At 37.7% G+C, this 27,164-nt stretch overlaps 3 protein-coding genes across 3 annotated transcripts in view; 2 read left to right on the top strand and 1 right to left on the bottom strand.

Annotated features, from left to right (window-relative positions):
• Positions 1-580: 580 nt before the first annotated feature.
• Positions 581-19,435, top strand: zbtb34 (zinc finger and BTB domain containing 34). The gene is made up of 2 exons (XM_056773468.1): positions 581-803; positions 12,578-19,435. The coding sequence occupies exon 2, from the start codon at positions 12,612-12,614 to the stop codon at positions 14,139-14,141; it is 1,530 nt and encodes a 509-aa protein (XP_056629446.1). The 5' UTR covers positions 581-803; positions 12,578-12,611; the 3' UTR covers positions 14,142-19,435.
• A 1,401-nt stretch (positions 19,436-20,836) lies between these two features.
• Positions 20,837-27,164, top strand: part of ralgps1 (Ral GEF with PH domain and SH3 binding motif 1) — a 97,155-nt gene continuing 90,827 nt past the window's right edge. Inside the window, exon 1 of the mRNA XM_056772952.1 lies at positions 20,837-21,094. The gene's annotated coding sequence lies outside the window, so the exon portion shown is untranslated. The remainder of the gene's footprint in view (positions 21,095-27,164) is intronic.
• Positions 24,581-25,624, bottom strand: si:dkey-191c17.2 (uncharacterized protein LOC100005628 homolog). Its single transcript, XM_056729444.1, is given in 3 exon segments — positions 24,581-25,019; positions 25,066-25,390; positions 25,621-25,624. Coding segments are annotated over 3 exon segments (768 nt in total).

Raw genomic sequence — 27,164 nt, 5'->3', positions numbered from 1 at the left:
ATATACTGAATATTCAGAACATACGTCTCCTCTGGCACGTTAATTTGGCCTGTGGCGCCCTCTGCTGTTTCAATTGTATTATATCAGCTTGAGACTGGAGTTTTAGTGATAATCATTTATTTAAATGATCCATTTTTTATTATTTAATTGTTTTTCTGTTTGCTGCCCTTTTACGCTTTAAATTACGCATGAAAGGGTATTTAAAGTAAGATGTGTATATAGTAGTTTGCTTTTAGTGATCTACTCATATTAAAGTAATAAACCTAGGAACAATATGATACTAATCCATAATGAATATTGTTCGATGATTTCAATGTTGCATTATCTCAATTACAAACACGTAACACATTATTATTATTATTAGACTATACGTGACGCAGTCATAAACAAAAACGTCCTTTACGTCTAGCATACATACATACAGTAACCTATAGCCGTCCGGGTATTCACGGAAATGGTTAGCGCACAATTTTCACTGACATAATTGCAACATAGTAAATATCCCTAAACACTGGAGTACACTCCTTGACCCTTGCACTTCCATGAAAGTGTGTGAGGGATGGGGCGAGGACCACCGCTGATCTTTATATCATATACCCGCATCTTCGACACCGCGTCTAGAAACTTTCAAAGGCAGAGTGCGTCCCTGGAGACTGGTCGCGTCCACTTCCGGTGGGACAGAGTGCTGGAAAAATAGCAACGGCGGGGCGGCAGCACAGGCTCAGCTGGGGAAGTAGGAGGTCAGGCTGGAGCTAAAGCGAGTCGCTGTGCACGGGAATGGGCGAAGTTTGACTGCGGAGAAGGTGAGAGGAGAATTATTAACAGCGGTGTATGTTTAATCAGACGCAATTGTTGTTTTATTTGACACTGTTCCTAAACATACGTAGCTAACTCGGCTAACTTGTTAGCAATTCCTTGACAGCTTTCGTACGGGTTAGCCTGGCAGCGACTTTGCTAGCGAAAATGTCATGTGGGAGTTTGTGTGCCGCGCATAACTGATTTAAACTGTCATCGTTTCTGTTGACCATCTTACCGCGAAAATTGAGTGCTAAACGCAGATAGCCTGTTTAGTCTTCCTTGATATGCAGTGAGTGTTAGCTACCAGCCTCCACATTCCACATTTCTCTCAGTCACAAGCAAGTGGGCCACTTTCCCATCCGCCTGTTTTAGGCAGAAAACGAAGTTTTTAAGAGCTGGAAATCGTGTAACATTCACTGTGTTTACTCACAAAACGTCTGCGGCATTTAAATGCATTTGAAAATGTATTTGAAAATGTAAGATATTAGCTGAGTCCTAAAATCTAGTGAGGTGCCAATCTAACCTTAGTCAGATATTCTTTATAAAGCACCTGTGATGTAACGTTATGATTCCCAAAACTGCTGTCTAGGCAGCTCACGAGCCAGCGTGTCAATTGAGTAACCTTAGTCATTTATTTCTTGTGTTAATCATATATCTACTGTTCAGGTGAAACTACATTTGATTGGTCGTCAACTTAATCGTAAATTCACAATTAATGTTTTCATCTCATTGTAATTAGTTGACGCTTGTTTTAAGGAATTAAACTAACTCGGGTCCACGTTACTTTCGTTTTCGTTCTCGTTCCGCCCACATGATTTTAACGTATGTAAAACTTGCATGCAGAAGACATTAAAAAAACGAATTTTACTTTATTATTATCTTTTATTATTGATGTAAAGTAAAAGCACATACATATAATTTCTTAATGGAGCAGATTTATGCTTTTACTTAAATGTGTATGTCTTCTTTTGTCTGTTCATTATCATCACTTTCAAATCTGTGTACAGCACACAATTGATATGAAGCTGTAGTCCAAAGGGCAAAGTGTTTGAGTCATGGCAAATATGTTTAAAAAGAAAAGTCCACTTTAGCTGATGGTTTACACATAGTGAAAGAAGATCTTAACCATAGTTTATGTACATACTAATGTATACCTCTGCTCTTGCTGTGTTGTTCCTCATACACAAGCTTTGCATAAGTATCTGCCTCCTGATGGTTAAGCGTAATTGACAAATGCAGGCTAGTAGGATACATGGAAAATGTGTCACCACTAGCCGGTGTTTCCAGTCAGAACATGAATAGAAAGAATGATTTAGGTCGTTGCTGGTGATGGGGTAATAAAGGCGGTTTATATAGAGTTGTCTGGCATAGTTTCAAGCTGATCATATACCTTGAACATGTCTTTGATTGAGAAATGTGTTTAAGAGTGAAAAGGAAAAAATGCTACTTGACATTCCGTGTAATTTGCTCATCGGCATTGCATGAAATCGCCTTCTTTGTCGACTTTCATTTTCTACAAGAACACGTTTTTGGTGCATTGCTCCTATAGGTGCATTATGGTATAGCTGGAAACACAAATGTCCCTCCCAACCACTCTACATGTTTTCCCCGCTAGGCTTGTCTGAACAGACGGAGCCAAACCAATTAAGCCGTGTGCACGAGTAGACATTATTGCTTTGCACTCGATAAACCTTTCATTTTTGTGGCCATGGTTCTTTTCAGGATTAGCCGTTAAAAGGCGTTTCGGTATGAGGGCCCGGTTATGGCAGTTTTATAGCACACAGAAATAGTGAAAGGATCTTGGTTTTTGCAATTTCTCCTATCTTAAACAAGACCTTCCCTCTGCTGCTGAATCTTATGACATCTCTGTGAGTATATGTATTAAATGTTTTGGGAATTGTGAACTGCAGTTTTTGGCTCTACCTTGGGGTTGAGGAACAGTGGGTTTTGGCTGTGTATTTCGTGTCGCTTGGATTCAAAAGGAAGCAAGTTTAGGTGGAAGAAAGGATTGCTTTGACCTGCGCAGTGCGTACCCAAAGCAACACAGAATAACTTGGCGATATTTTTATCCACTCTGATTACGCATGTTAGATATCCAAAGCCTGGCTGATTTCCCTTGCCAATTTCTTTTATAGCGATTCTTAATTATCTTTTTGAGTTAGTGCAGCAGCTTCTCTTTGATGCAGCTTTTCCTTGCCATCAAAATGGCTGGACTTATCATGGATTGCGACTAAGCGGTTCTGCAATGGATGAGAGCTCATTTTAGCAGACAGAATAAGCACTTAATGTGCATTGGGCTTTTACATCTCTCCTGTCAGGTTTAGAAACTATATGGTACTGTTTTAACTGAAAATTCCTTTGCTGTAGTGTAACCCCATGACTGGGGGTGAGTACGTTTCCTTGAGCTTCTGACCCATTTTTTGTTAGTCTTAGAGCTAGCTACTGTAAAGTCGTGAATACCACATTACATATCTACGTGTGTCCCACACATTCTCACTCCCAACTCGTCACATATTGACGAAGGGTCAGCGTTCAGTTTTGTTTTTCGATGTGCAGGGGACCGGAATTTTACATTCATTATGAAATTGTATTTTAGAGAAAAATTTGCAATGATGATGTTTCGGATTTTAATTTAAGTTTAACGGCAAGGATAATTGTGTTTAAATGACACTATTCAGGCAGTTTGAGCATGTAATGTAATAAGCAGGATAGACTATGAGATAGACTATAAGCAGTCAAAATGTGGTTCAAAAATGCAGAAATTCCAAGGGTACCAACGCAAAATGATCGATTTGTACGATCGATTTTGTATGACCGATTTACACCGTCGGGCGTAAATCTCAGATCCGGTGAACAATGACGTTCAAAAATTTCGACCAGAGCAAGAGTTACATCAGCTACGATGGCATTGGCTCTCCCGTATCTGGCTTTGAACTTGAAACATTATTGGCTCCCGCGGCCTACTGCATTTAGCTAATGTTCTGGTTTATGTTTTGATTGGGAGCCAACTGCATGCATTCACTGTCACGGCATCTTCATATAAAGTTATTGTACGGCTTCGGTGCAAAAAGGTCTGTGACACAAGTTGTTTGTAATACTAATTACACTGCTTTTGGTCAGTTTGTGCAGTAAATACCTGTGACTTTTATTGGCGTGTTGTGTTTTTTTATGGCTGAGAAGTTGATAGGTTTAGGGTGAGGGTGGGGTTAGGTGCTACACAATATTAAAATCATAAATAATTATGAAATGCTAAGAACTGCATGCGTTTCGGTCTGGAGCATTTAGCAAACAGCAACGCAGTTCCCTGCTTGTCGAAAAACAAAGCCAAAGGGTTACCTGCACGTGCAAAAGGGTCAACGCCCCCAAGCAACAATGTGTCACGAGTCGGGAGTGAGAACGGGTTTGTTTGTCATGGTGTGACAGCAGAAATTTAGAAAAAAATAACAATGAAGACAAATCTCTCTTGCGCTATTTCATATTATATGAATACAATAATATACTATTAACTGTTTATTCACATTAACTTTACATTTAGGCATTTAGCAGACGCTTTTATCCAACGCTTTTATCCCCTGGGATTGAACACACAACCTTGCGTTGTTAACGCAATTCTCTTACCACTGGGCTACAGGAAAGCTCAGTGGTATTCTCGCACCACAGGACACATTTTCTGTTTATTTGTCAACTACCTATATAAATACATTGCTTTTTCAAAGCAGAACTGTTGACTGTAATTTGGTTCTTGGCTGTGACAACAGCAGCAGTTATGGCAGATATAAAACGTAGGGGCATTTTTGTTTGTTTAGCTTTTGGCACTCTGTAGAATACAATCTTAATAATTCAAAGTTTTGCTAAGAAAAGCTGTGTTGTTTGTTCAGCCATCTCGTGGTACTTCTTGAAAGTAGTTACCCACAAAGTTTGCGAGCAACCCTGGCTTCTTTCCCCCTCTCGTGGCCTATATTAAGTTCCTCCTGCCAAACTCTGCACGTTAAGCATTTTGGGCGCTACTGAACTTGTTTTTTATTTTGCAGAATAGGCTAAAAGACTTATCTTGAAGCAGACCTTCTGCAGCGTTCATTTGCCAAAGCTGATATGGCACTTTTCAGTCTTAACTGCAATGCTCAGTGAACCGGTCGAAGAAGTTTTAGGAGTTAGCCTTGAGTTTTTGTTTTTACTGCTGTTGAGGGATTCTGGGTAGTGTTTGTAGAGGCTTCTCCCCTAAAGATCTCTGTTGTTGAGTGGATTTGTTTACAATAATAACTATTTTATATATTACTGCATATCTGTTTGGAAATATTAAAATAGACGTTGTAACAGGCGACAACAACACAGATTTAACTATAAAGACTCTATATTAGCTAAATGAAGTGATCTTTTGAAATGTGCTGGTCCTTGGCCAAGGCAGCGTTTACCTGATCCTCTTTGTTTTTGGACGATAAATCCTTTGTTAAAATTACAGCTTTGAAACAAACACATTTGCTTGCCCACTAGTAAGGAGATACAATAAGTAACATATGGTAAAGACGTGTCATGCAGTGAACCAAGGTGACACGTAAAGGGATCACTTTAACTTGAACAGCCCTTTTTGATGCTGAAAAATAACCCTTTGACATGCAAGTTGACTGCTGACAAATCTTTAATATTACCATTTACATCGCTGCCCTAATGTATCGTATCGGTTTATTGTATGTATATCGTCGGTTACATATGCAATTCAGGGTATGAGAAAGTGGTTTTAATAATTTTTTATGGTTCAGAAGCCGTGTTTGAATCCCCCTCAGCGCTTCCCTCAGGATATTTTGAAGAAAAAAACGGTTGATCAGATCAACTGAGGATACATTCTCTGGCTTCACGTCAAACTTACATTCAGCTTGTTTCTTGGAAGAAACTCCTCTATAGAATTGTACATGAAACATGATCGTAAATGAGTTAAGGGTGTGGTTTTCTATTTTACCTGATTTTTGTCACTATTACTTTAACGCATCGTTTTATCACTACATTTAAATGGCTTAGTGACATGGCTATGATACTTATTTGTTTGCTCTGAAATCTCGGTTCATTTCCTTTCAATCACATACGAAAATATTTTATCTGAAAAGCCATTGTGTAGATTCAGAATGTTTAATTGTTAAGAACTAAAAACTGTTAAAAATAGCGGAAAGCACTGCTTGACTTGTTTTACAGTTTTATTTAGCCAAGTACCAATGTAAGCTAATGTTATCTATAATGTTATTAAGCTAATGTTTAGTGATGAATCGAAATAAAACTTCTGTGCCGAATCTAGGGATAAATGGTCGTTTCTATGTTATCGGTATAACATAAAATTTAGGCCGATATAGTATAGCTGATGAATCATAATTAATCTCCTCTGGTTAAACTTCTTCAGCTGCACGCTGCTCACAGTTAAAATACAGTACAGTACAATCTTTCTGTCGTGATCATTTAAAAACATTGTTGATGTAGGTACAGTATGTTGATACAGTATTTATGAATGTGTAATTTATAGGATCAAAAGCATATTATTTGAATTAGACTGCTGTCTGCTGAATACTTTCTGTCTTGAGACCTCTCAGACATGTGGCTATTAAGAATTTTTTTCTGGATTTCTCTGGAAGAAAATAATTTGTGTACTAATGACTAAGAGATATACCAGAAAAGTTGAAGGTTAAAGAATCTTTAAATTGTATAGTAGGCTTGTTACATCATTTTCAGGGAAAAAAGAGAGCTAATGGTTACATTGTTTTCTGCAGTCAATGTTTTCAAATAAAAGCAGTTGTCCACAGATGTTGCGCTAGACTTTTTTATTTTCCGTCATTTTGAAGGACAGGCTCGTAAAAAATCTCTCGTAATCTATTTTTATCCATCACTATGGTGCAAGGTGGCGTAACATGGTAATTAGCATCTTCGTTACATTATTACGCTGTACTTGCGTTTACTTTCGGAACTTGCTGTATTATAATTCAACTGAATCCCCAATAAAGCCATTGTTGTTTATATTCATTTATATGGTTCTGTTGTCAGACATAAAATAATAATTGCAGACAAAATCAGAATCAGAAGAACTTTATTGTCAAGTGTGCTTGCACACACAAGATTTATCTTTGGTGTTGGAAGCTTCTAGTACAGTCTTTCAACACAATGACAATACAAATATGATAAGATTTACAGTCATAAGATTCTAAAATATGCATGTATAAATAAAAAAACTTTTGTACAGATAATGGGGGATAATAACATATAAGAGACATTGTACAGGGTAGTATATAGTAGAATACACATATTATACTACTTACTATTATCATGAAACAACAGGTAAATGGTGTTTTGTACTCGCTCACAATGTGCTGCTTCTGCCACTCACTAAACAGAGAAGACGCTAAGAGAGACAGTTTTTCCACTCACTGAAAGTTAAGGTTTATCCAAAAAGACGCTAGTCCCTTTCTGAAGGAAAAAAATCTTTAAACACAGCACCTACTGCTCACCTGTGTGTGTGTGTGTGTGTGTGTGTGCATGCACGCGATGCGGGGGTCCATGATAGATGCATCTGCACTGAGAGTCTCCGCTGACCGCGTTGTACGATTTTCAAAACGGACCAGGCATTTTAAGTAAGCTTTATGAATGGGAAACACACTTCCCTTCACGATTGTGTTCTGGGCATGGGTAGTATCCTACGATCATACTCTAATGAAGGGAAATGACAAAGCGGGGAGTTACAAATTGCTCTAGTTTGATCTGTCAAAATGTTTTACAGCCTTCAGATTTTTCCGTCACATAGAATCTTCGGTTAACGCAACCTCTGGTTGTTCACTTTTTGCCTTTTGTTTCAGTCTTACGGAATTTTATATTCATATTTAGATACTTTATATCGGCCAATGTATCAGTTATGAGCCTCCAATGTTAAAGAATTGTCTGTTATCGGCCAAAACCGATACCAAAAACGAAAATTACTGAAAAAAAACTTTTTGAAATAGTTTTTATTTAACTATACTAATTACACGCACTAAAACTACAAAAATGAAAGGGAACATAAAACAAAACAAATTGTCATTGAAACGCTCATTGCAACACAATCAATATTACTTTTTTTTAACCAATCATCTAAATATTGTAGTTCTAGAATTATTCCATGCATAACAGTAGTCAAGTTATATTCAAACTCAGAGGCTCCTGCCAATACCAGAAGTTTATATAAAGTGCATAATCATTTTAATGAAAACAACAGGCAAAACACAGAGGGGCACAGTTCATGTAAACAGTGATCTACATCATCACTTACTGACAGATCGTTCCGCTGATCATTCAGTTGGAGCCATTACTTTATTACATAATTTTTCAATATTTTGGTGTTTCTGTTCTTTCCTACACCTCTGGTCAGAATGAAACATATGTAGAATGAGACAAATTTTCCTCCTAGTTGGGAAATGTTTACGTTTCCTGAATTGCTGACAATTCATACTGAATCACAAGGGAGTGAGAAGAAAAGACTTTAGGGTGGATGAAGCTATAGGAGAATCAGGACAGAAGAATCTCAAATGGGAGATGAGAGGAATGATCGAGTTAATGCAACTGCTCTGAGGATAAGCTGTCAACCCGCTGCCGCCCACTTACTTTGTAATTTTTTTAATCATCTCCAAGATGGATTACTCTTTCTCTCATATTGTTTTTTTGCCCATGCATTAACTGCATATTTTAATGGTGCATACTGCATACCATGAATCAGACACCCATGTCTCATTAGCTCCTAGCTTTTTAGACTTTGATCTGGACAAATGGCATAAGAGCTTTGCTATATGATCTGCTATGCTTGAGGGACGTGCACATGTTTTTCAGGTGTGTTTGATGACCAGCCACAGGTTGTCTTTGTCTATATGGAGGTGGTTAAGTTTGTAAAGTGCTTGTGTCTTCATGTAGACATTGAAAGATTCATGGTCTGGAATCTCTGGATTAAAGAGCGCTTGCACTAAAACTTGCACTTTCGAGTTTAACTGGCAACGTTTCTGTTTTGTGGATCTTTGTGAAAATAGGCAGATGTGGTATCTTGTTAAGAACCATTGCGGCTATGTTGACACACAAAATACCTATATTTTTTCAGTTTTGCGGTTTATCAATTGAATGATGAATCAAGTCCTATAGTCAAACATTGTGCTTTACAGAGTTTCTTAGCTAGAAAAAGCCGGTTGGATATTTAGGAAATGCTCCTCCTTGTTTACAGTTCCTCAAGGGAACGTTCACCCAAAAGTAAAAATTTTAAAAATTCTCATCATTCACCAATACTTATGTCATTGCAAACCTGTTAGATTTTTTTTCTTCTGCCGAACACAAAAGAAAATATTTTTTAAAAAGTTGGTAACCAGACATTATTGCACCCCATTGACTCCCATTGTATGTACACAAAACTACGAAGACATTTCTCAAAACTTGTTTTGTGTTAGAAGAGTAATTTCGAGATTTTGACTGACTGACTGACTGACATGAGGGTGAATGACAAATTGCATGATAATAAAGTTGATTTAAAGTAATGTTGATTGACGAGTGTTGCTTTTTCAAAAACACGCTACAAACGACTCAATCTCGTAGTGATTATAGATTCGAGCAGACGACCAGAACTTCCTACTTATCAAACAGCCCTTGTTCACGGAAGAGCTGTGCATAAAACATTGAATCGATTTCAGAATGGATTAAGACATGTATATTTAGCGTTGTAAAATCATGGAGGAAAACTTTTAGCACTCTCTCTCTCTCCAGTATCTTGAGGAGTACAATATTTCAGCGCATTCTTACATATGTCTTAACTTAAACTGCTCGTAACCAACAATGTTGTTGAGTCAAAGCACAAATAATGCGCGACATATCCGCACCACATCTGCAATTTTAGGACGCACCACCCACTCTCAGTTACGCATTTAAGAAGATGAGCGAAAATCTGTTGAGATACTTCCTTATTGTACATAATTAATTCACGAAATTTACCATATCCATTGCATGAATTTAAATAACATTTGTCATCCTTTTTACTCAAATAAAAATATCTGAAGGGCCCCGCCCCGAGTCTATTTTTTATGCCTTATGGGGGGAACCCGGATCCCACCCAACCCCCCCTCAATTTGAGCACTGGTCCACATACTAGATTATAAGCAACCTGCGTGTTTTCACCTGTTATTGTTACTGACTTGACATACGCGTCGGATGTCGCGCTGGGACGCGGGAAAGACAGTTCACCTATCCAAGTAAACCACATAACATGAAGAATGAAGGAGTATTAATGCACATTTCCCGCCAGTCCTGTGTAAACTATGTCACGAAAAGTTTTTTATACAATGTTTTCGTGAGTTGACAGAGCTCACAGTCTGCAGCACCAGGAGTTATCACCGCTCCGCTCCTCACGCGAGCCGGACCGCGATCGCAAAACATACAAGAGATGATCAAAAGTCTAGATAAACACACGATAAACAACGTAAAACTTGCTTCACTGCTTATTATTTGTTGTCCGTAATGTTTGCTAATTTCTTGTGTAGTGATAATGGCAGAGCTCTCGTTCTTTAAATGTGCGATGCACCATTTTCATTACTTTCGTTTTATTCAAACGGTTTTGTACAGTATTTTTATAGACTTCAACACTAGGATTTTTTTAAATAAATTGTTAATAGAGTAAGTCTCTCACCACTGGAAAGTGACTTTTTCTTGTGATACGGGACTGTTGTGCTTTTAATTTCAATATTTACCTTTAAACACGATTTACTCCAAATTCCGTTCCTAAAAATCACAGCGCTTCAGTCGACATCAGCCATAACTTTTGTTAAATACACAAGATATGAGCAAAATAAAAAGTGATTTGGAAAGGGCTTGAATATGGTATCAAAAACTGTAACGGCTTTATTGGGCATTCGGTTGTATCACAAAACAACAAGTTCCGGGACGCCAGTACAGCGTGATGACGTCACGAACATACAAATTAGCACCTAGCACCACCTTGAACCATAGTGATGGGTAATGACAGATTATGACGGAGTTTTTACGAGCATGTCAGTCAAAATGACGGACAAAAAAAAACACTAGCGCAACCTCTGGTGTGTACGTTTGAAAATGCGTGTGCTGCAGTGAGACAGAGAGGTGAGGAGACTAATGCTGTTAGTTAAACAGAGTGAATGTAGAAGGGGATGATGAGAGAAGATGAAAAGAACAATTCACAACTTTTTCGTAAATTATGTTAATTTAAGGCCTGATCCGTCCAAAAATCATAAGCAATGCTCCGACACAGAGCCTTCAAGCATTGGTCCATTTATCTTTAGATCTTTTAAGTTTAAATTTCACTTCACTGAAGCACTTTAAGCACCAACACTTTTTCAGTAAATTACCTTTCTTGTAAATTTGTGCTTCAAATAAAGAACTTAATGTTGAACAGTGCTCCCCCGTGACCCGAGGTAGTTCGGATAAGCGGCAGAAAATGGATGGATGGATGTTGAACAGTTTGTAAGATAAACATTTACAAGTAAATTTTGCCCATATGGACATTAAACAAAAGTGAACTGGTCAAAGCAGGTAAATGTTAAATGCGATGCGGTCTAAAATTTGGGTGCACCTAACTTTTGTGCTGGTGCACCCAAGAAAAAAAGTAAGGCGCACCAGTGCAACCAGTAAATACTAGGTATCTTCATACTTAGCATATGAGGGACTTCTGAGAGATTCTTCCTTTACACTAAAGGTGTTACAAAATGTTGGTACATTTTTAGATTGATGTGATTAAACACAGAACAATTATTCTACACAACAGCAATGTTTTTTTTAGCTATTTTCTTGTATGGTCATTTAGGTTTTTTGGGTTGTGAGTGAATTGTGTCTGGGGTATACTGGTTACTGTACACCATTCACCACCTCATAACACCTGTCACATTTATTATCTGCTCCCTAGAGATCCACTTGTCAACTGTAAACTCTGATTGCACATTTGTATCATATTTATTTGTTTTACATATTGTCATTGGTTAAATGCATAAAAGGTAATTAATAATGTAAAATAATCTGTTAAATTAATCTTTTTATTGAATGCAAAGGCAAATTATTATAGTTAATAATATAATAATATATAATGAACCTATGATCAGGATTTACATTAGCTGATCTGAAAAATTATCAGATCCTTGACCCAAAATCTGTAAAATAATCTGAAACAGTTTTGTGATCCGTTGCACCACAGAGATCATGGGTTCAATATCCAGGAAATTTGTGAATTTATAAAATGTAAATCTTGACTGACTCCAATGTAACCTTCTTTTACTCAACGGCAAATGCGTAAATGTAAATGCAAATAAATGTTCCTTAAATTAACTTTATCTCTATTTTCAGAATAGTAAATGGTCAACAAAAATCCCCTTTTAGTTCTGCGTACAAAGTTTGATTTCTCATATGAATGTTATGGTAAAATAGTACACCTTGTTTAGTTTATGATGTTTGCTCATGTGTTAAAAGTTTTGTGAAGTGTTGTCAGACAGTAAGCAGGCTGACTAAAATCCTGCACCAATATACCAAAGGCATTTTTGGTTGTTATAGCCATAATTCTATTACTATTTAATAATGTACCTTTCTTAGCCCTAGATTATTTTGAAGAACCCATAATTTGTGTGATAGGTGCCTTTTCCTTTTTTGTTTTTGAATGTCCTTTTTGAACGGGATATAAAGTTCAGGCTTCCCCTTGACAGTTTTTTAATAACAGTTTACATTTGTAATACCTGTAATAATTGACATAAATAGACTAAAACTGCATTTCACATCTTTCTTTCAGGTTCTCTACAAACAGGGAGAGACGTCAGTGAGTCATGGAGGACTGTGGAAGCCTCATAGAATTTGATGTGCCTGGGTTCAGCAACACCGTCCTGAACCAGCTCAATGAGCTCCGTCTCCAGGGCAAGCTGTGCGACATCATCGTCCACATTCAGGGACAGCCATTCCAGGCCCACAAGGCTGTGCTGGCTGCCAGTTCACCCTACTTCCGCGATCATTCGTCTCTGGGCACGATGAGCGGCCTCTCCATCTCTGTAATCAAGAGCCCTGAAGTGTTTGAGCAGCTGCTGACCTTCTGTTACACTGGCCACATGGCGCTGCACCTGCGTGATGTCATCAGCTTTCTCACGGCTGCCAGCTTTCTCCAGATGCAGGCCGTGATTGACAAGTGCACTCAGATTCTTGAGGGTATTCACTCTAAGATCAGCCTCCCAGTGCCTGGTGGAGCGGATTCGGACAGCGATTGCACACCATCGAGGGCTGGACGCAACGGTGTGAAAGACAGAGGTATTTTTATAAACCCCACAGAGATTTCGCCACCCTACTATTCACGGCAAAATCATTGTGTGGATGTGCGCGGCTCAGGTAAGGGGATGGCGCAGCAGGCGGAGGGGGGACAGTCAGATCGGGGGAGCAGCGACGGCGTATCCGAGCAGGAGGTGTCCATGGAGGTCGAATCAGAGCAGGTAGAGCTCATAGGAAAGGACGGGCAGGTGACAGATGTCCATATCAAGGTGGAGAAAACGGACCGGCCCAGCTACTCCGACAGCTCATCGGCAGGTGATGATGGCTACCACACTGAGCTTGTAGATGGTGAACAGGTGCTAGCCGTCAGCGTAGGATCGTACGGGCCCGTGCTTTCCTCTGCCGGATACACCTACTCCGCACTGCCTTCCCCCTGTTTCGTCAGCCTGAGTTCCTCCAGCCCCTCCCGGTCATTGCTCAGCAGCTACCGCGGTGGTCGTGCCCGCCCCAAACGTCCCGTACCTCTTCCAGCTGATTTGCTAACTCAGCTCAAGCCAGCTGCCGAAGAAAGCGACGGACCTGCAGCAGCAACCGGCTTTGAGAACGACGTGAGGGAACGGAGTCTCCATGGCCAATGGTACCCCCACAATGAGCGCCTTATTTGTATCTACTGCGGCAAGTCGTTCAATCAAAAAGGCAGCCTGGACCGCCACATGCGTCTGCACATGGGCATCACGCCCTTCGTCTGCAAGTTCTGCGGCAAGAAGTACACTCGCAAAGATCAGCTTGAGTACCACATCCGTGGCCACACGGACAACAAACCCTTCAACTGCCAAATCTGCGGCAAATGTTTCCCCTTCCAAGGCACACTCAACCAGCACTTGCGCAAGAAGCACATGATCACCGGCACAGAAGTTAACAATCACACGGACTTGCTGCCAGAGGCACCCGATGGCCAGAAGGGGGAGCAAGAAGATGTCTCTGAGGGAGAACCAGCCTACGGAGCAGCGTGCAATGATGACGCATCGACGAAAAATATAGGCGAAGAAAGTGGCAAGTGTAGTCCGGAGGAAGCCCCTGCGTCCAAATGTGGTTATTGAGAAACACGTTTTCATATTCGGGTGCAGAAACAACAAACCTGTCTCGCGCATTTTCTATTCGTCTGTTTTTGTGGAAGTTCTATATGGGACTAAGATCAAGCAAATGTTTTTAAGGAACCAGAGTTTTTAAAGGGAAGGAGTCTTACAATCGGGTAAATAAATAATGGAAGAGGCAATGTATTCAAGGGCCTCCCAAGAGTTTTATCACATTTTTATATATCTATATATATTTCCATGTTTTTCGACATATTTACGGAGTAATATAGGCATGTTGCAATAATGAATAATGTGAAAGCTCAGATGAGACGCTAGTCATATCACGCTTTTACCTGACCTATTTTTGCACATATGGCCCGTAGTAGGTCACTCACTCACAAGGAATGTTTTTTCTGCCAGCTCAAGGCTAATTGTGACACATCCGTTCAATACCTCATTATACAACCTCATTATACAACCTCAACATACTCATAATGAACAGTATTTTTTGTTTCTTTTCAACTCTGGCCAGGTTTTACCTCACAGCAAAGAACCTGAAAGGAGGAGACATTTGTTTTGTTCTCAGGGTTTAAATGGATACAGTGGAGAAAACCTTGAACAAAACAACTTCACTTTATCAAGATATTTCAGTTATATATTCCTAAGTGATTGTACGAATTCTGATTCATTGCCGTTCAGTTTTCTTCAGCAGCCATTTTATGTACGTCTGGGCGAAGAGTGCTGGCAAAGGTGTACCTGTGTTGCATTTTGGGATCAACGATCCAGTACAAAATATAATTGTTAATAATGCAATATTTCTTCACATAATCACAACATGTTTCATAGCGTTAACCAGTTGTATGTGTAGGTTCAAAATTCACTGAGGAGTTACACATATTATGTTTATCAGTTCTAATTTTTTTGGCCTTCATTTTTATTTGGTTTGTGCCAAGTTCGTTTTTGTTTCAAAAGAGTTATTTGCAGGTTGCTATTCCTGACACTGAGAGGGAGGGTGTGCCTTCTAAATTGAAACCTTAAAATGTATTTTTTATTACAGTTGAAAATATGTTTTGGCACAAAAGTCATGCACGTTGTGAAAATTGCCTTGGGGCCGTACCACCTTGGGAAAAGGGGGAAAGAATTCTAGAAATATTTATAACATTGGTTTCCTCACTCGGTCAATGGGGGTTAACATTTATTTTCGTGCAGTTAGTCGGCTTGAAAGTGCTGCGGTATTTGTATTGGACAGCGATGATAAGAAGCTCTCCGTTGCTTCTCACACTTAATGCATATGTTAACGTACAGACCAGACCAGTGTTTCAAATAAGAATGAATAATTCAACAACATTCACTTCCTGCTGTCATGCTTAAGTATGGCACTTTTATGCATTTAGTTTTGGGATGAGAAAACTTAAGATGTCTAATTTCACCATAATATCTATTTTCATTTTTGTTAAAAGTACAGAAACCTCATACCTCACACTTGTTTTTTTTCTTTCCTCGTGGTTGAGCTGTGGTTAGTTATGACTCGATCCTTTTTTTAGGAAGATAAGAGAGTATTCTCACATGGCAATTGGATTGTATTAATGATTTTTTTTACAGATCTCAGAAAGGATACATATGGTGCAAAGCAGAAATTCTGATAGTATTTTATTGTGTTTTATATTTTGAAGTTTAATTGGTTATTCACATCCCTAACTGTCTGATGTATATTTGATTTATAGTTCTTTAGATTTATAGACAGATTTAAACATGCCCAGTTTTCAGAATCAAGTGCTTTGATGTGTACACACCCTCTTTGGGTTCACTTTGGCTACCGTCCTGTTGCATCTGCGGTATTATACCATCAACACAACTCCTTGTCACACCTCGTTCCTAGGAAAAGTCAAATACATGACATACGCAATGACTTACTTAATGGTGCTCCTCCTTGTTTGTATGTTTGTGTAGTATTGCAGTATCTTTCACTGATAATGTTTACTCATTTATTGTTTTAAAAACTAAATGCATATCACTGTTTCAGTTATAAATGCTCTTACATTTGACACTTTATGTGTTCTGGACAAAATTTGTATGCTTGGGCCCCTCCTCCCAGGGTACCTTTGTCAAGGGTCCCGGGACATTCCTATTTGTCCCTCAGAGGAATAGTTCACTCAGAAATTAAACTTCTGTTATTATTTACTGAGACGTATGACATTCGTTGTTTTGTAGAACATAAAAGGAAGTATGCTAAGGGATGACCGCTTTGGTCATTCACTTTCATTGATTGGAACTAGCATCATGTGAAACACTGGACATGTATGTATAACAGAATTTTCCATTTTGTGTAAAATATTCCTTTTAAGATTTATCGCAAGAACTGAGAAAAGTTGAAGGAAATGACACATCTTTCTTTTTTCCCACGTTTTGTTAAAAAACTAGCTTTGATGTCTTTGCTCTTAATATTTCATAACAACTAACAATAATTGTGCCATTCAATTTTCCTCACACGTTCATATTTCTGGCAGAAGAGCAATGATCCACCTAACGCTTTTGTTTTAAACTCCTTGAGCTTTGAACAGATAATGTCCAACAATGAGCCAAATGTGATAACTGTGCTTTATGTGATGAACAAGAGCCAAAACGCTTAATGCGGAACACATTAGGACTGGTCCATACTACTGACAGAGCATACTTTGGCGCTGCTCTATGAGATGACGTATGTCATTTGAAATAGTGTGAGCCTGATTTCTTATTTACCCGAATGCGTTTAGATTTGCGAACCAGGTCTTTCATCTTACATAATGTGAACATGACTTTGCCCTCTAACCAAAGAGCAAACCAAAAATTTGAAGGGTTTGTGAAGGACGCTGCACAGCGGACTAGAAAGAGACCAAAACCAAGCCCCGGAACAAATCTTTTTCGGAAATCTAATTTCCCTGTCAGGGTTTTGCCTGCAATAAAGAGGAAATGTATTGGTTGTTGTTATATAAAAATACACTAGTTTTGTTGAATTGAGAGAAGTGTAAAGTCTGCCCTTCAGCTTTTTGTTGTTTTGTGGTGTTTTCTTTTTTTTGGAGAGAGCGCATGCGAGAAGTCTGAGATGTTTTATCTAGAATGTGTTTGAATTTGAACCCGTGCCTTGCCGTGAAACAAAGGCTACGTCACACATCAACCCTGCAGGTCATATTTTGTGGCCGTGCCGAGGACAATGTAAATGAGATTAAAAAATAGAGAATGTATGTGTATCAGGCTTTTGTACAAATACTGAACTAATCATTCTGTGCAAAAAGGGGTTCTCATATAGTGGAATTTTTCAGTATCGTCGTTTTTTTTGGTTACCCGGGGAAATTGTGTGTGTAGGGGTTCATATACATTGATATCAAATGAAGCAACAGAGATTAAGCATCACAAGCATTATGCAGTTTCGACAGCAAGAAATAAAATGGGACAATCAGACAGCTTCAAAATACGGAAGCTTCCTCTTTAAAAGTACTAATTTTGTGTCGATTTTTGCCTGGCTATAATCTTATCAGAATGATGACGCTTTCAGGTTAGAAAATATCTGTATCATATATATTTTGTTGTCTATGGGGGTATTGGAAAAATGCATGCCGGCCAACTTCTTGCTAAGGTAGAATTGCATGGTGCCCTCCACATTGTCATACAAAAATACAGATTTGTTTTTGTCTTGAAACTTGAAAGTGATTTTCTTTCATAGCTATTGTGATACTTCACCTGGCATGCACTTAAAAAACCTTATAGATACCTTAATGATTTTTTAATGAAATTTTATTCCATAAGGGATTCATTTACTATGTAATACTCACAACTTATGGGACTCTTAAAGCCTCAAATATTTTATTGCTTGGGATGTTTTCCCCCGTAATGGTGCTTTACGACTGGTCAGGTTTTTTTAATGTAAGCAAAAAGATGATATTTAATCTGTGATATAGGGGTTAATTACAATTGTAAATGATTTAATGAATTGTACAAATAGCGTCATACTCATACTCACCTAGGTCCATATCATTCAGTTCACATTGATACAGTTTGTGCCGTGCACAATAATCAAAAAGGAAGTGTTTACGGGATAAGCTGTTGGACTACTTTTTGATTGTGTAGCTCATCCTTTTTAACTATAGATTCTTACTTCAGGTAGTTTATGAACACTGCTAGAAACTTAAGAGATGTTGAAAAAATAAATCTTGACGTCTTCCATTGATTCTTCACTTCAAACATGTCTCCACTGTGTAGTAATAAGTAAAGCAATAAAATTTGAGCAGTTTTTCCATTGATGTGTTGCCTCTCGGATTGCAGCAGGATAATGTCTCAGAGTGCATTCAGGATGTCAGGGAGTTGAGATCAATCATGAGCAGGAGAGGATTTCTTTATTTTTGGAATATATCCCTTTTTGTGAAAATTTGGACGGGTTGGGTAAATATGCTTCTTCTAAGGTGTGGCTTGTTTTTGTGGTTACCATAGTCTACATTCTGTTTGTGGCCGTCTTCAGTACGTGCGTGTGAATGTGATCATCTACCATCTCATTGACACGGGTGGAAATCTTATTTTGTATGTGTCGGAATTTGGGTTTTGGCGAGAAAGCTTTTTGCCATTGTGTGTGCTAAAGATCTTCCTGCTCATGCATTTATACTGTAGATAAAACTGGCCAAAATTTGTGAACATGAACATACGATTTGTTTATAGCAGTCAGAAACGCTGTGAGTTTGTAGTTCTCATGTATCCGTGAAATGGCAAAAAAGAAAAAAAAGTAGAACTCAGGGTTTGCTAGAATACAGTAAATGCCATTTTGGATATGCAATGTTTTTTTGTATGTCCAAAAATAAGCTTGCACTTTTACTTCAGGTGGGGAAACAATTCCTCAGTCATTGGTTCCCAGAAACAGTCTGCCTCATAGGTGCAGAAAGATGCATCGAATGTTTCCGTTTTTGCTTTCCGAATGCATGAGACAAGCTGAGGAATACAGAAGATCTTTAGCGCTTATCAAATAAGTAGCACTCTGTCCAACTCTCTGTCATCCACTCTACGGACAACCTCACAACCCAACTGTGAACCTCAGAACTCTACTGTTTTATACAACTAATGAAGTAGATGAAGCTAGCTGATGCTGTAACGATTAACTCGCCATTTACAAATTTAATTTTATAGCATGATATATAAAGTTATATTTATTCAAATTATATATTTTACTCATAATCATTCTGTGCTGCTTTTTATTTTTGTTCTTAAAGCTTGTATATTGCTTTTTTATGATACAAGGAAATGTCAATAGATAAAAAATGCATTTGTTTGTACAATAAAGATGCTGATTTGGCAAATTGTCTCTTGTTTGGATATCCATGTCACACCTTTATCAGTATAACAAAAATATGCTCTGTTAAACCTATGCGTCAGTCTGTGCTAACTCTTGAAGGCAAACGGGTAGTTGACAAATAAACTGTACTTGTGTCCTATGGTGTCACAGCAAAAAAATTGAAATAAACCAACAATGAAGATTAATCTATTTTATGCTATTTTAATAGTATGAAATAATATAACTTTTTTTTTTCTACATTTCTGCATACAAACCAAAGGACACGTGGGGCAGTACCATACTTTTAATGTGTAAAATTGGATTTGACAATATTTGCATTTTCCTTCAATACTGTAACACCGCATTACAGGATGAGACCACAGAAGTCAGCCGAAGTGCTTATAGTCCATACTTGAAAATTCTAGGCAAATAATTTCCAGTTTTATAAAACTGTATTATTGAAGGGCTTTGTTTTAAATGTGGTGAAAACATTAATAATTAAGTGACCCTAAACTTTTGAAGAGCTTGTGTTGTTGCAGCGGTTGGAGAATTCTGTGGTAGTGCTGTGACAACCGTTTTCCACTAGATGGAGCACATGTACAGAAAATGCAGTTGTATTAATTAGTCTAGCAATAAAGATAAAATAGCAATATTTTTTTTATGGGGCGTATACTATTGTACTTACCTTGTTAACGTTATGAGACTCTATGCAAGACGAAAACATATTGGCAATTTGAGTAAATATAACACACTTTTCAAAAAGTCACTGGAAAACAAAGTCATATTTTCATATAAGTATTTGTGTCTAATATTTTTAAATAATAGAACTGGGGTTAGTTATACGATACTGTATTTCGTAATTACATACTCTAAAATGCAAAGGTGCATAATACATAATGCAGTGTTGTCATTTAAAAAAATCAATATTTGTATATTTACCAAGACATACTTTTGTAAATCAATCAAAAAGCATTAAACTGCCATTAATTAAACTGAATAGCAAAATGAATTGTGCTCATGGATATGCTGCTCTATACACATACAATACTTTTGAAACAAGTGATATAACGATATATAAAATCATAAACACTTAAGACAACCATACACAACATATTTAAACAATCTTTATATTATAGTATAGTATTTTAAGAAACAATATATATAGTGTGTATCACTGATAAAAAGATACAATTTAGCAAGTAGGCCTATTTTAAAAGAACACCTTTCTGTTAAATTGCATATATTTATTAGAGCCGTTATGCGAGCAACAGCATTGAGCTAATTAATGATTGGTTGGTCATGATAATGGCGGTCTCTGGATTTTTTCTCTGCGCTAAGTAATTGGTCAATGTTTCTGTATATCAAAGGTGTCGCGCACCAACACTTCCGGATGCTGATTCCCAGCTGTTGGCATTAATGACTCGCGTCTCCACCATCCGGTAACATCGTGTCTACGCATCGGGACTGCGCTCAATGCCCGTCATCATGCCTCCTCAAAACACACCGTTTGCACTGTCGGATGAAATCTGAAATTGGCTCAGATGGTCATCGGATGAGTCTGTATCCATCGAAATTTGGAATTTTGTCCGTTGGGTCGTGCTTCAGTTCAGAGAAATAAGACTGGCATAGACTTGCGCGTGCATCTTCAGAGCGGGCTAGGACGCAACTGTATTTACATTCACAGGTGAGTTGAACCTATTGTTGACATCAGTGCTCGTTCATAAGTGCATCAAAACGACGTCCACAAATGGCCACAAAAACAGCAGCAGAGATGGAGTTGCGTCACGGGGGGTCGTCTGCGTCTGTCCGGCAGTTTTGCCACACTGTCAGGATGATGCATGCGCCATTGCCTTGAAAATACTGTATCGTGCATGTGCAGTGTTTTAAATTATATTATTTTGTCAAAAAATAGATCTGTGTTTAAGAAGCTTCAGATTTTCTTATAAGGTTCGATGTGTGATACATTGTTGATGATGTGGTGATGCTGTGGCTCTTCTCATCAATATTCAGAAACATCTTATGTCTGTTTTGTCGGCACTGTCATGGCCTGAGCCATCCCTATATATTATATAGATCTAGATTATACTTGCATGCCAGAATGAGCTTTTAATGTTTTTATGGCGTGTGGTTTTTTAATGAAACTGCTTACATTTGAGTGCATTTATCATAAACACACATTATAAACAAAGTTGGTTTTTTACAGATATTGCAAGTTGCAGTGAAAGGAATTATGGATGTTATTTAAAATTTGTTATATTTGCTTCATTGCTGTGAAGTCGCTGTGTCTGGGATTTGGTCACATTCAGAGAGCTCCTATATTATTGATGCTTCAGAGACACAGACTGGAGCACTCTGCTTAGACATTTTCAAAGGTTATTCAATATTTATTCCTCATGTTGTGAAGTTAGCATATAAAATGGAAATACGTAGGACTCTTTAATGAGATAAATGATGTTACACATCAGTATGTCTGAGTAATATTTCATCCGTGAGAAGTCTTTTGCACTAGTTAAAGTGATAGTTCACCCGGAAATGAACATTCTGTCATCATTTACTCACCCTCTTGTCATTTCGAACATTCATGACATTCTTACTTCTACAGAACACCACTTTTTGGGTTAACTATCATTTTAATGTATGTTATGAACAAACATAAACTTTATAAACTGTTTGGCAGTGCACATTTTTTTTAAAGAATTTAACACATCAAGTAATTGTTTACTATTGTGGAGAGTCCTATTTACTATTTTAAGAGTAGACTGTTTTGCTATGTACAACATGTTTTGTAAAATAAAGGCATACGTGTAAAGAATACATTCACTTTCGAGCTACACACCTGCAACTCTTCCCTGACCCAAATAATGTGTGTTTGTTTAGTTTATGGTTGTGTTGTTGATTCTTCAGAATCCTATTTTATCTCATCTGCTAGATTCACATAGTGATTATGCGGCACAATGACAGCATGTGCACACAGGGGTGAGTAAGGGGTGTAACTTCTACATTTATGAGACGAATCTGTTTTAAGAGATTATGTGTGTCATTGCCATTGGTAAATATAGAATTTGTTGGTCAGTAGTAGACATTAAAAGGACGGTTCACCCCAAAAGAAGAATTGTATCATCATTTACCTACTTTCGAGTTGGTCCAAATCTGTCTAAATTTCTTTGTTCTCACTAACAAAGAGAAAGATATTTGGAAGAAGTTCTTGGCCACCACCACTAGTAGGAATAATGACAATGGTGGTCAAAAGTGCCCAAGAACTGTTTGCTTTCCTACATTCTTCAAAATATTTTCTTTAGTTTTCAACAGAACAAAAAAGTTATAAATCAATTTTCCTACTATGGTGGTCAATGCAGGGTGGCCAAGAACTTTTTGGTTACAATTATTCTTTCAAATATCTTTCTCTGTGTTCATCAGAAGAAAGAAATTTAGACAGATTTGGACCAACTCGAAAGGAGCTAAATGATGATACAATTTTTCTTTTACAGAGTTGGAACAACTAGAGGATGAGAAGATGTCAGAATCTTTATTTTTTTGTGATACCTGAATCGACCTTTAACAACTTGAACCAACCTGTGTGTTGTTTAACAGCATTAGCAATGTTTTCTTTGTGTCAGTAATGAAAGTAAACAGATTAATTGTTTAGAGTTGATGGCAAAATGTCTGCATCTGCGGTTGCATGAGTCTGTGAAAACACTGCTTGTTTATTTTTGTGTAACGCCTCCAAGAAATCAGTTGTCTCGTGCAAAATCTAAAGTGAAAATCTGTTTTTTTCCAGAATGAACCCTCATTTTCGAATTGTTTTATGATGCTTATAATATTAAGACTTTTTGGCTGGCTTTTTGTAGCTTAGCTGGTACAGCATGCCTGTGCTATACCAAGAAGGGATGAATACTGAAAAAAATGTCTGGTACTTAAAGTGCTAAATGAGTAATGTAAGTTATTGTAAAACAGACTTTTACTGTAAGAAAAAATATTATACTTTTCAGGTTCTTAGGAGTAAGAAAAATATTAATTTCTAATGTTGAACATGTCAAATCTCTAATGCAGCAATTTTTGCTTGCAGATTGCTCGGCCATCAAGACTTGTGTATGTAGAAAAATATAAAAACATTAGTTCTTTCTGTTGCCATAGAAACTATGGATGTCTCCGCAGACTGTGCTTGCACTGAATCTGTCTCTTAAATGAAATGGAGTAGAATCACACCTGTGGGTCTATAGGGAACAAAATCAAACACTTTTGCCCGGTTTCACAGACAAGGCTTAAGACAAGTCCTAGACCAAAATGAAAGTTTGAGTTGTCCTAACTGAAAATAACGTGCACTGACACACCTTAAAATATATTATTGCCATTGCTTTGTCTCAAGATGCACACCTGTAATGTTTTTTACTGAGGCATTTTTATAAAAGCGACTTAAATATCTTAATTTCACTAAGGCAGAGCCTTGTCTGTGTAACTGGGCCTTTATTTTTCTCTTGTAGAGACATGGCGATCAGAGCACATGACTTCTATGACTGTTAACACTTACACTACAACCTGTATCTTCATGTACATGTGCACTAAAAAGACAATAATACTTGTGTTTGTGATCAAAATATTTTACAATCTGTTTATCCTGTAAACCAAATGCAATCTAGTCAATCTGAACTACGGTAATCCCCAGATCTATGAGGGACTGCAGATCATGAACCAGCGATAATCGCATTTTACTCGATCAGATTACTGCCATTGGACTACAAGAAAGCAATTGATTTCATTTTATGTTTTAAATATTGTCATTATTTCCGTTATTCCCACTTTTATAAGAAAAGAGTGAAAAAGTGCAGGAAGTAGCACAAGGCTAAATTAAACTCATACGTCCTTGTAAGCACCATTGATGTGAGAATGTGTGTTTACTGCTACACCATGGTTCCAGCGATCTTCTACAGTCTTAAAAATAAAGGTGCTTAGTGGTTCTTCACAGTGATGCAATAGAATAACTATTTTTGGTTCCACAAAGAACCATTCAGTCGAAGGTTCTTTAAAGAACCATCTCTTTTTTAATAATCGGAATAAGCTTTTTGCCACAAAGAACCATTTGTGACACAGAAAGGTTCTTTAGATGATAAAGGTTCTTTATGGAATCAAAATGTTCTTCTACGGCCTCGAAGAAGCTTTTAAAGCACCCTTTTTAAGAGTATAAGCTTGCTTTTGGTTTCAGGCCCAAGTCTTTACGCAGCTTGTCCATCCTTTCCAGCTCGCTGCTGATGTTGAGCACATCTGTGTCCATTGACAGGAACACAGAGGAAGCTACTGTAGGAGTTCTGTAATTTCTATCCAAAGCCAACATGAAGCTACCAGGCAGAGAATACTTCATTGACCTGGATCCCATCCAGCTGTCATAAATCTGGATTTTGGCCATCCTCAAGAAGATCTTCATAGTCATTTCTTGTACTTCAGCGCGTGTCAGAGGAAGCTGTAGACATTTTGTGATGTGCATCATAATGGAGCATGGGTCATTCAGCTCTGTGTATGCAGATCCTGCTGATATATCATCTAAGGATGTACTCTGAACTTCGCTTTTGGACGTGAGATTCTCGCTGTCAGCTGTATTTCTTTTTTCAGGATGACTGCCTGGTTGTTCTCTTTCCTGAGATGATGAGTCAGCCATGTTGCGTTTCTTGCTATTGAGACTTTTTGGTCTCTTCTGATAAAGATGATGTAATGTTTTGCTTCTGTGCCAAGATCAGCCCCCACTGGCCCTCATGCTGGTTTAACCAGGTCTGTGTAGAAGCCAGTTGGAAGCTCTCAGTATCGTAATAGTACACTATGTTTGAGGTTTCTCCGACACAGCGGGCACCCATTTCTCTCAGACGCTCCTCTGTCAGCTCCCCTAGCTCATAGTCCATCTTTACTGGAACCCGCATGGTGCCTTGAAGCACTCGCCTGCCTTTATCTGCTCTGTGATTTGCAAAGAAGAAGAAGTTCTTGGCCACCACCACTAGTAGGAATAATGACAATGGTGGTCAAAAGTGCCCAAGAACTGTTTGCTTTCCTACATTCTTCAAAATGTTTTCTTTAGTTTTCAACAGAACAAAAAAGTTATAAATCAATTTTCCTACTATGGTGGTCAATGCAGGGTGGCCAAGAACTTTTTGGTTACAATTATTCTTTCAAATATCTTTCTCTGTGTTCATCAGAAGAAAGAAATTTAGACAGATTTGGACCAACTCATAGCTCATAGTCCATCTTTACTGGAACCCGCATGGTGCCTTGAAGCACTCGCCTGCCTTTATCTGCTCTGTGATTTGCAAAATCCATTTTATTTCATAAAATTATGTTTTTCTGTTTTATGAATAGTGCGGATGGAGAAAGTCTGAAGTGAGTGAAAATTCACTGCGTTGCAGAATGATGATGTGCATAAAAACAGAGAAAATTGTAATTTTTATTAATATTTATTGTAATTTAAAAATATTTTTCCCGTTGTCTGCTGCGCACTGTTAATACAATATTTGCATTCATTTCGGTCAAATCGAGACAGTTGCTGAGACAAAAATAATAAAACTTCCCACTAGTCTATGAATTATAATCTAGTAAACATCTATCATTTACTCCCTGAGTGTATGGACCTTTTTCACCAGACTGTGATGCTTTCAACGGTCATCAGCATTGTAAAAATCATTTTCATTTTAAAAATATGTCTGCACGTTTATAACACTATAGTTTGTAAAAAATAACATTCACTGCTTTAAAAGTTTAGCTGAGAAACCAGGAAATATGAAAAAGTCCATTAAACATTCATCTTATTCTTGTTTTTTTTGGTGTTATAGCATGTAAAATGAAATCAAAACATTTCCTCACAAAAATATGAAACCATGCACACACGACTATCGAGTGTCAAATATTGTTTTGATACAGGAATAACAAACACGTTTTTTCCTACCTGTTGTTCTTCTCAATAAAATGTAAACATTTGCAGGTTTGCGTGTATGTTTTATTGATAACAATGTGCAATCACAGTTAAGGTGAGCTTCACAGCTCTGCATGTGTTGTAGTTACTGCTTTTGTCTGTGTTTGCCATGATGAAATGCACTGCAACCTACAACTCCCGCTTACATTCATTTACGCATTAAGAAAGTGAGAGGACACACAAAGAATAAGTCTGGACACAATTGGTATGATGTGTAAGTATAATGTGACCACTAGGAAGCCATGCAGACAAATAAAGAAATGCAGGCTTGTGGTCAACAAACGTGAGTGTTCATGAGTTTTTCTTAAGTTAATACCGCTGATGTGAAGAGACAGGTGGTGTACATAACACAGTAGTGTCTTCTCAAAATATAGGCTGCGTGTAATATGTTAAATATTTTGTGCTCTTTTGTTTTAGAATTCGCATGTAAATAAATATTATATTTTTACAGATACTTCTATTTTTTCTTAAATATCTTTAAATATAAAATAAAAAGTCTTTGCTGTTGTCTTAACATAAACCTTAGGAGACATACACGGTAGGTTACTCTGTAATACAGTTTAGGAGGTGAATGTATGTCACCTTATTTAAATAGTATATTAAAGTGATAGTTCACCCAGAAATTAAAATTCTTTCCTTATTTACTCAAATTCTTGTCATTTAAAGCCTGCATGACATTCTTTCTTCTCCAGAACACAAAAGAAGATATTTTGAACAATGTTGGTAACCAGATGATGGAATTACCCATTGACTAACATTGGTTTTGTGTTCATAAAATAGAAGTGAATGATTAGCGACATTGTGT

The sequence above is a fragment of the Triplophysa dalaica genome, chromosome 18, assembly GCF_015846415.1.
Source record: "Triplophysa dalaica isolate WHDGS20190420 chromosome 18, ASM1584641v1, whole genome shotgun sequence".
Classification (NCBI taxonomy): Eukaryota; Metazoa; Chordata; class Actinopteri; order Cypriniformes; family Nemacheilidae; genus Triplophysa; species Triplophysa dalaica.
The sequence above is the reverse complement of the archived record's forward strand: the minus strand, read 5'-3'. Positions and strand labels throughout refer to the sequence as shown.

Excerpts from the sequence above, each read along its gene's own strand:
- zbtb34 (XM_056773468.1), top strand. The coding sequence starts at position 12,612 with ATGGAGGACTGTGGAAGCCTCATAGAATTTGATGTGCCTGGGTTCAGC.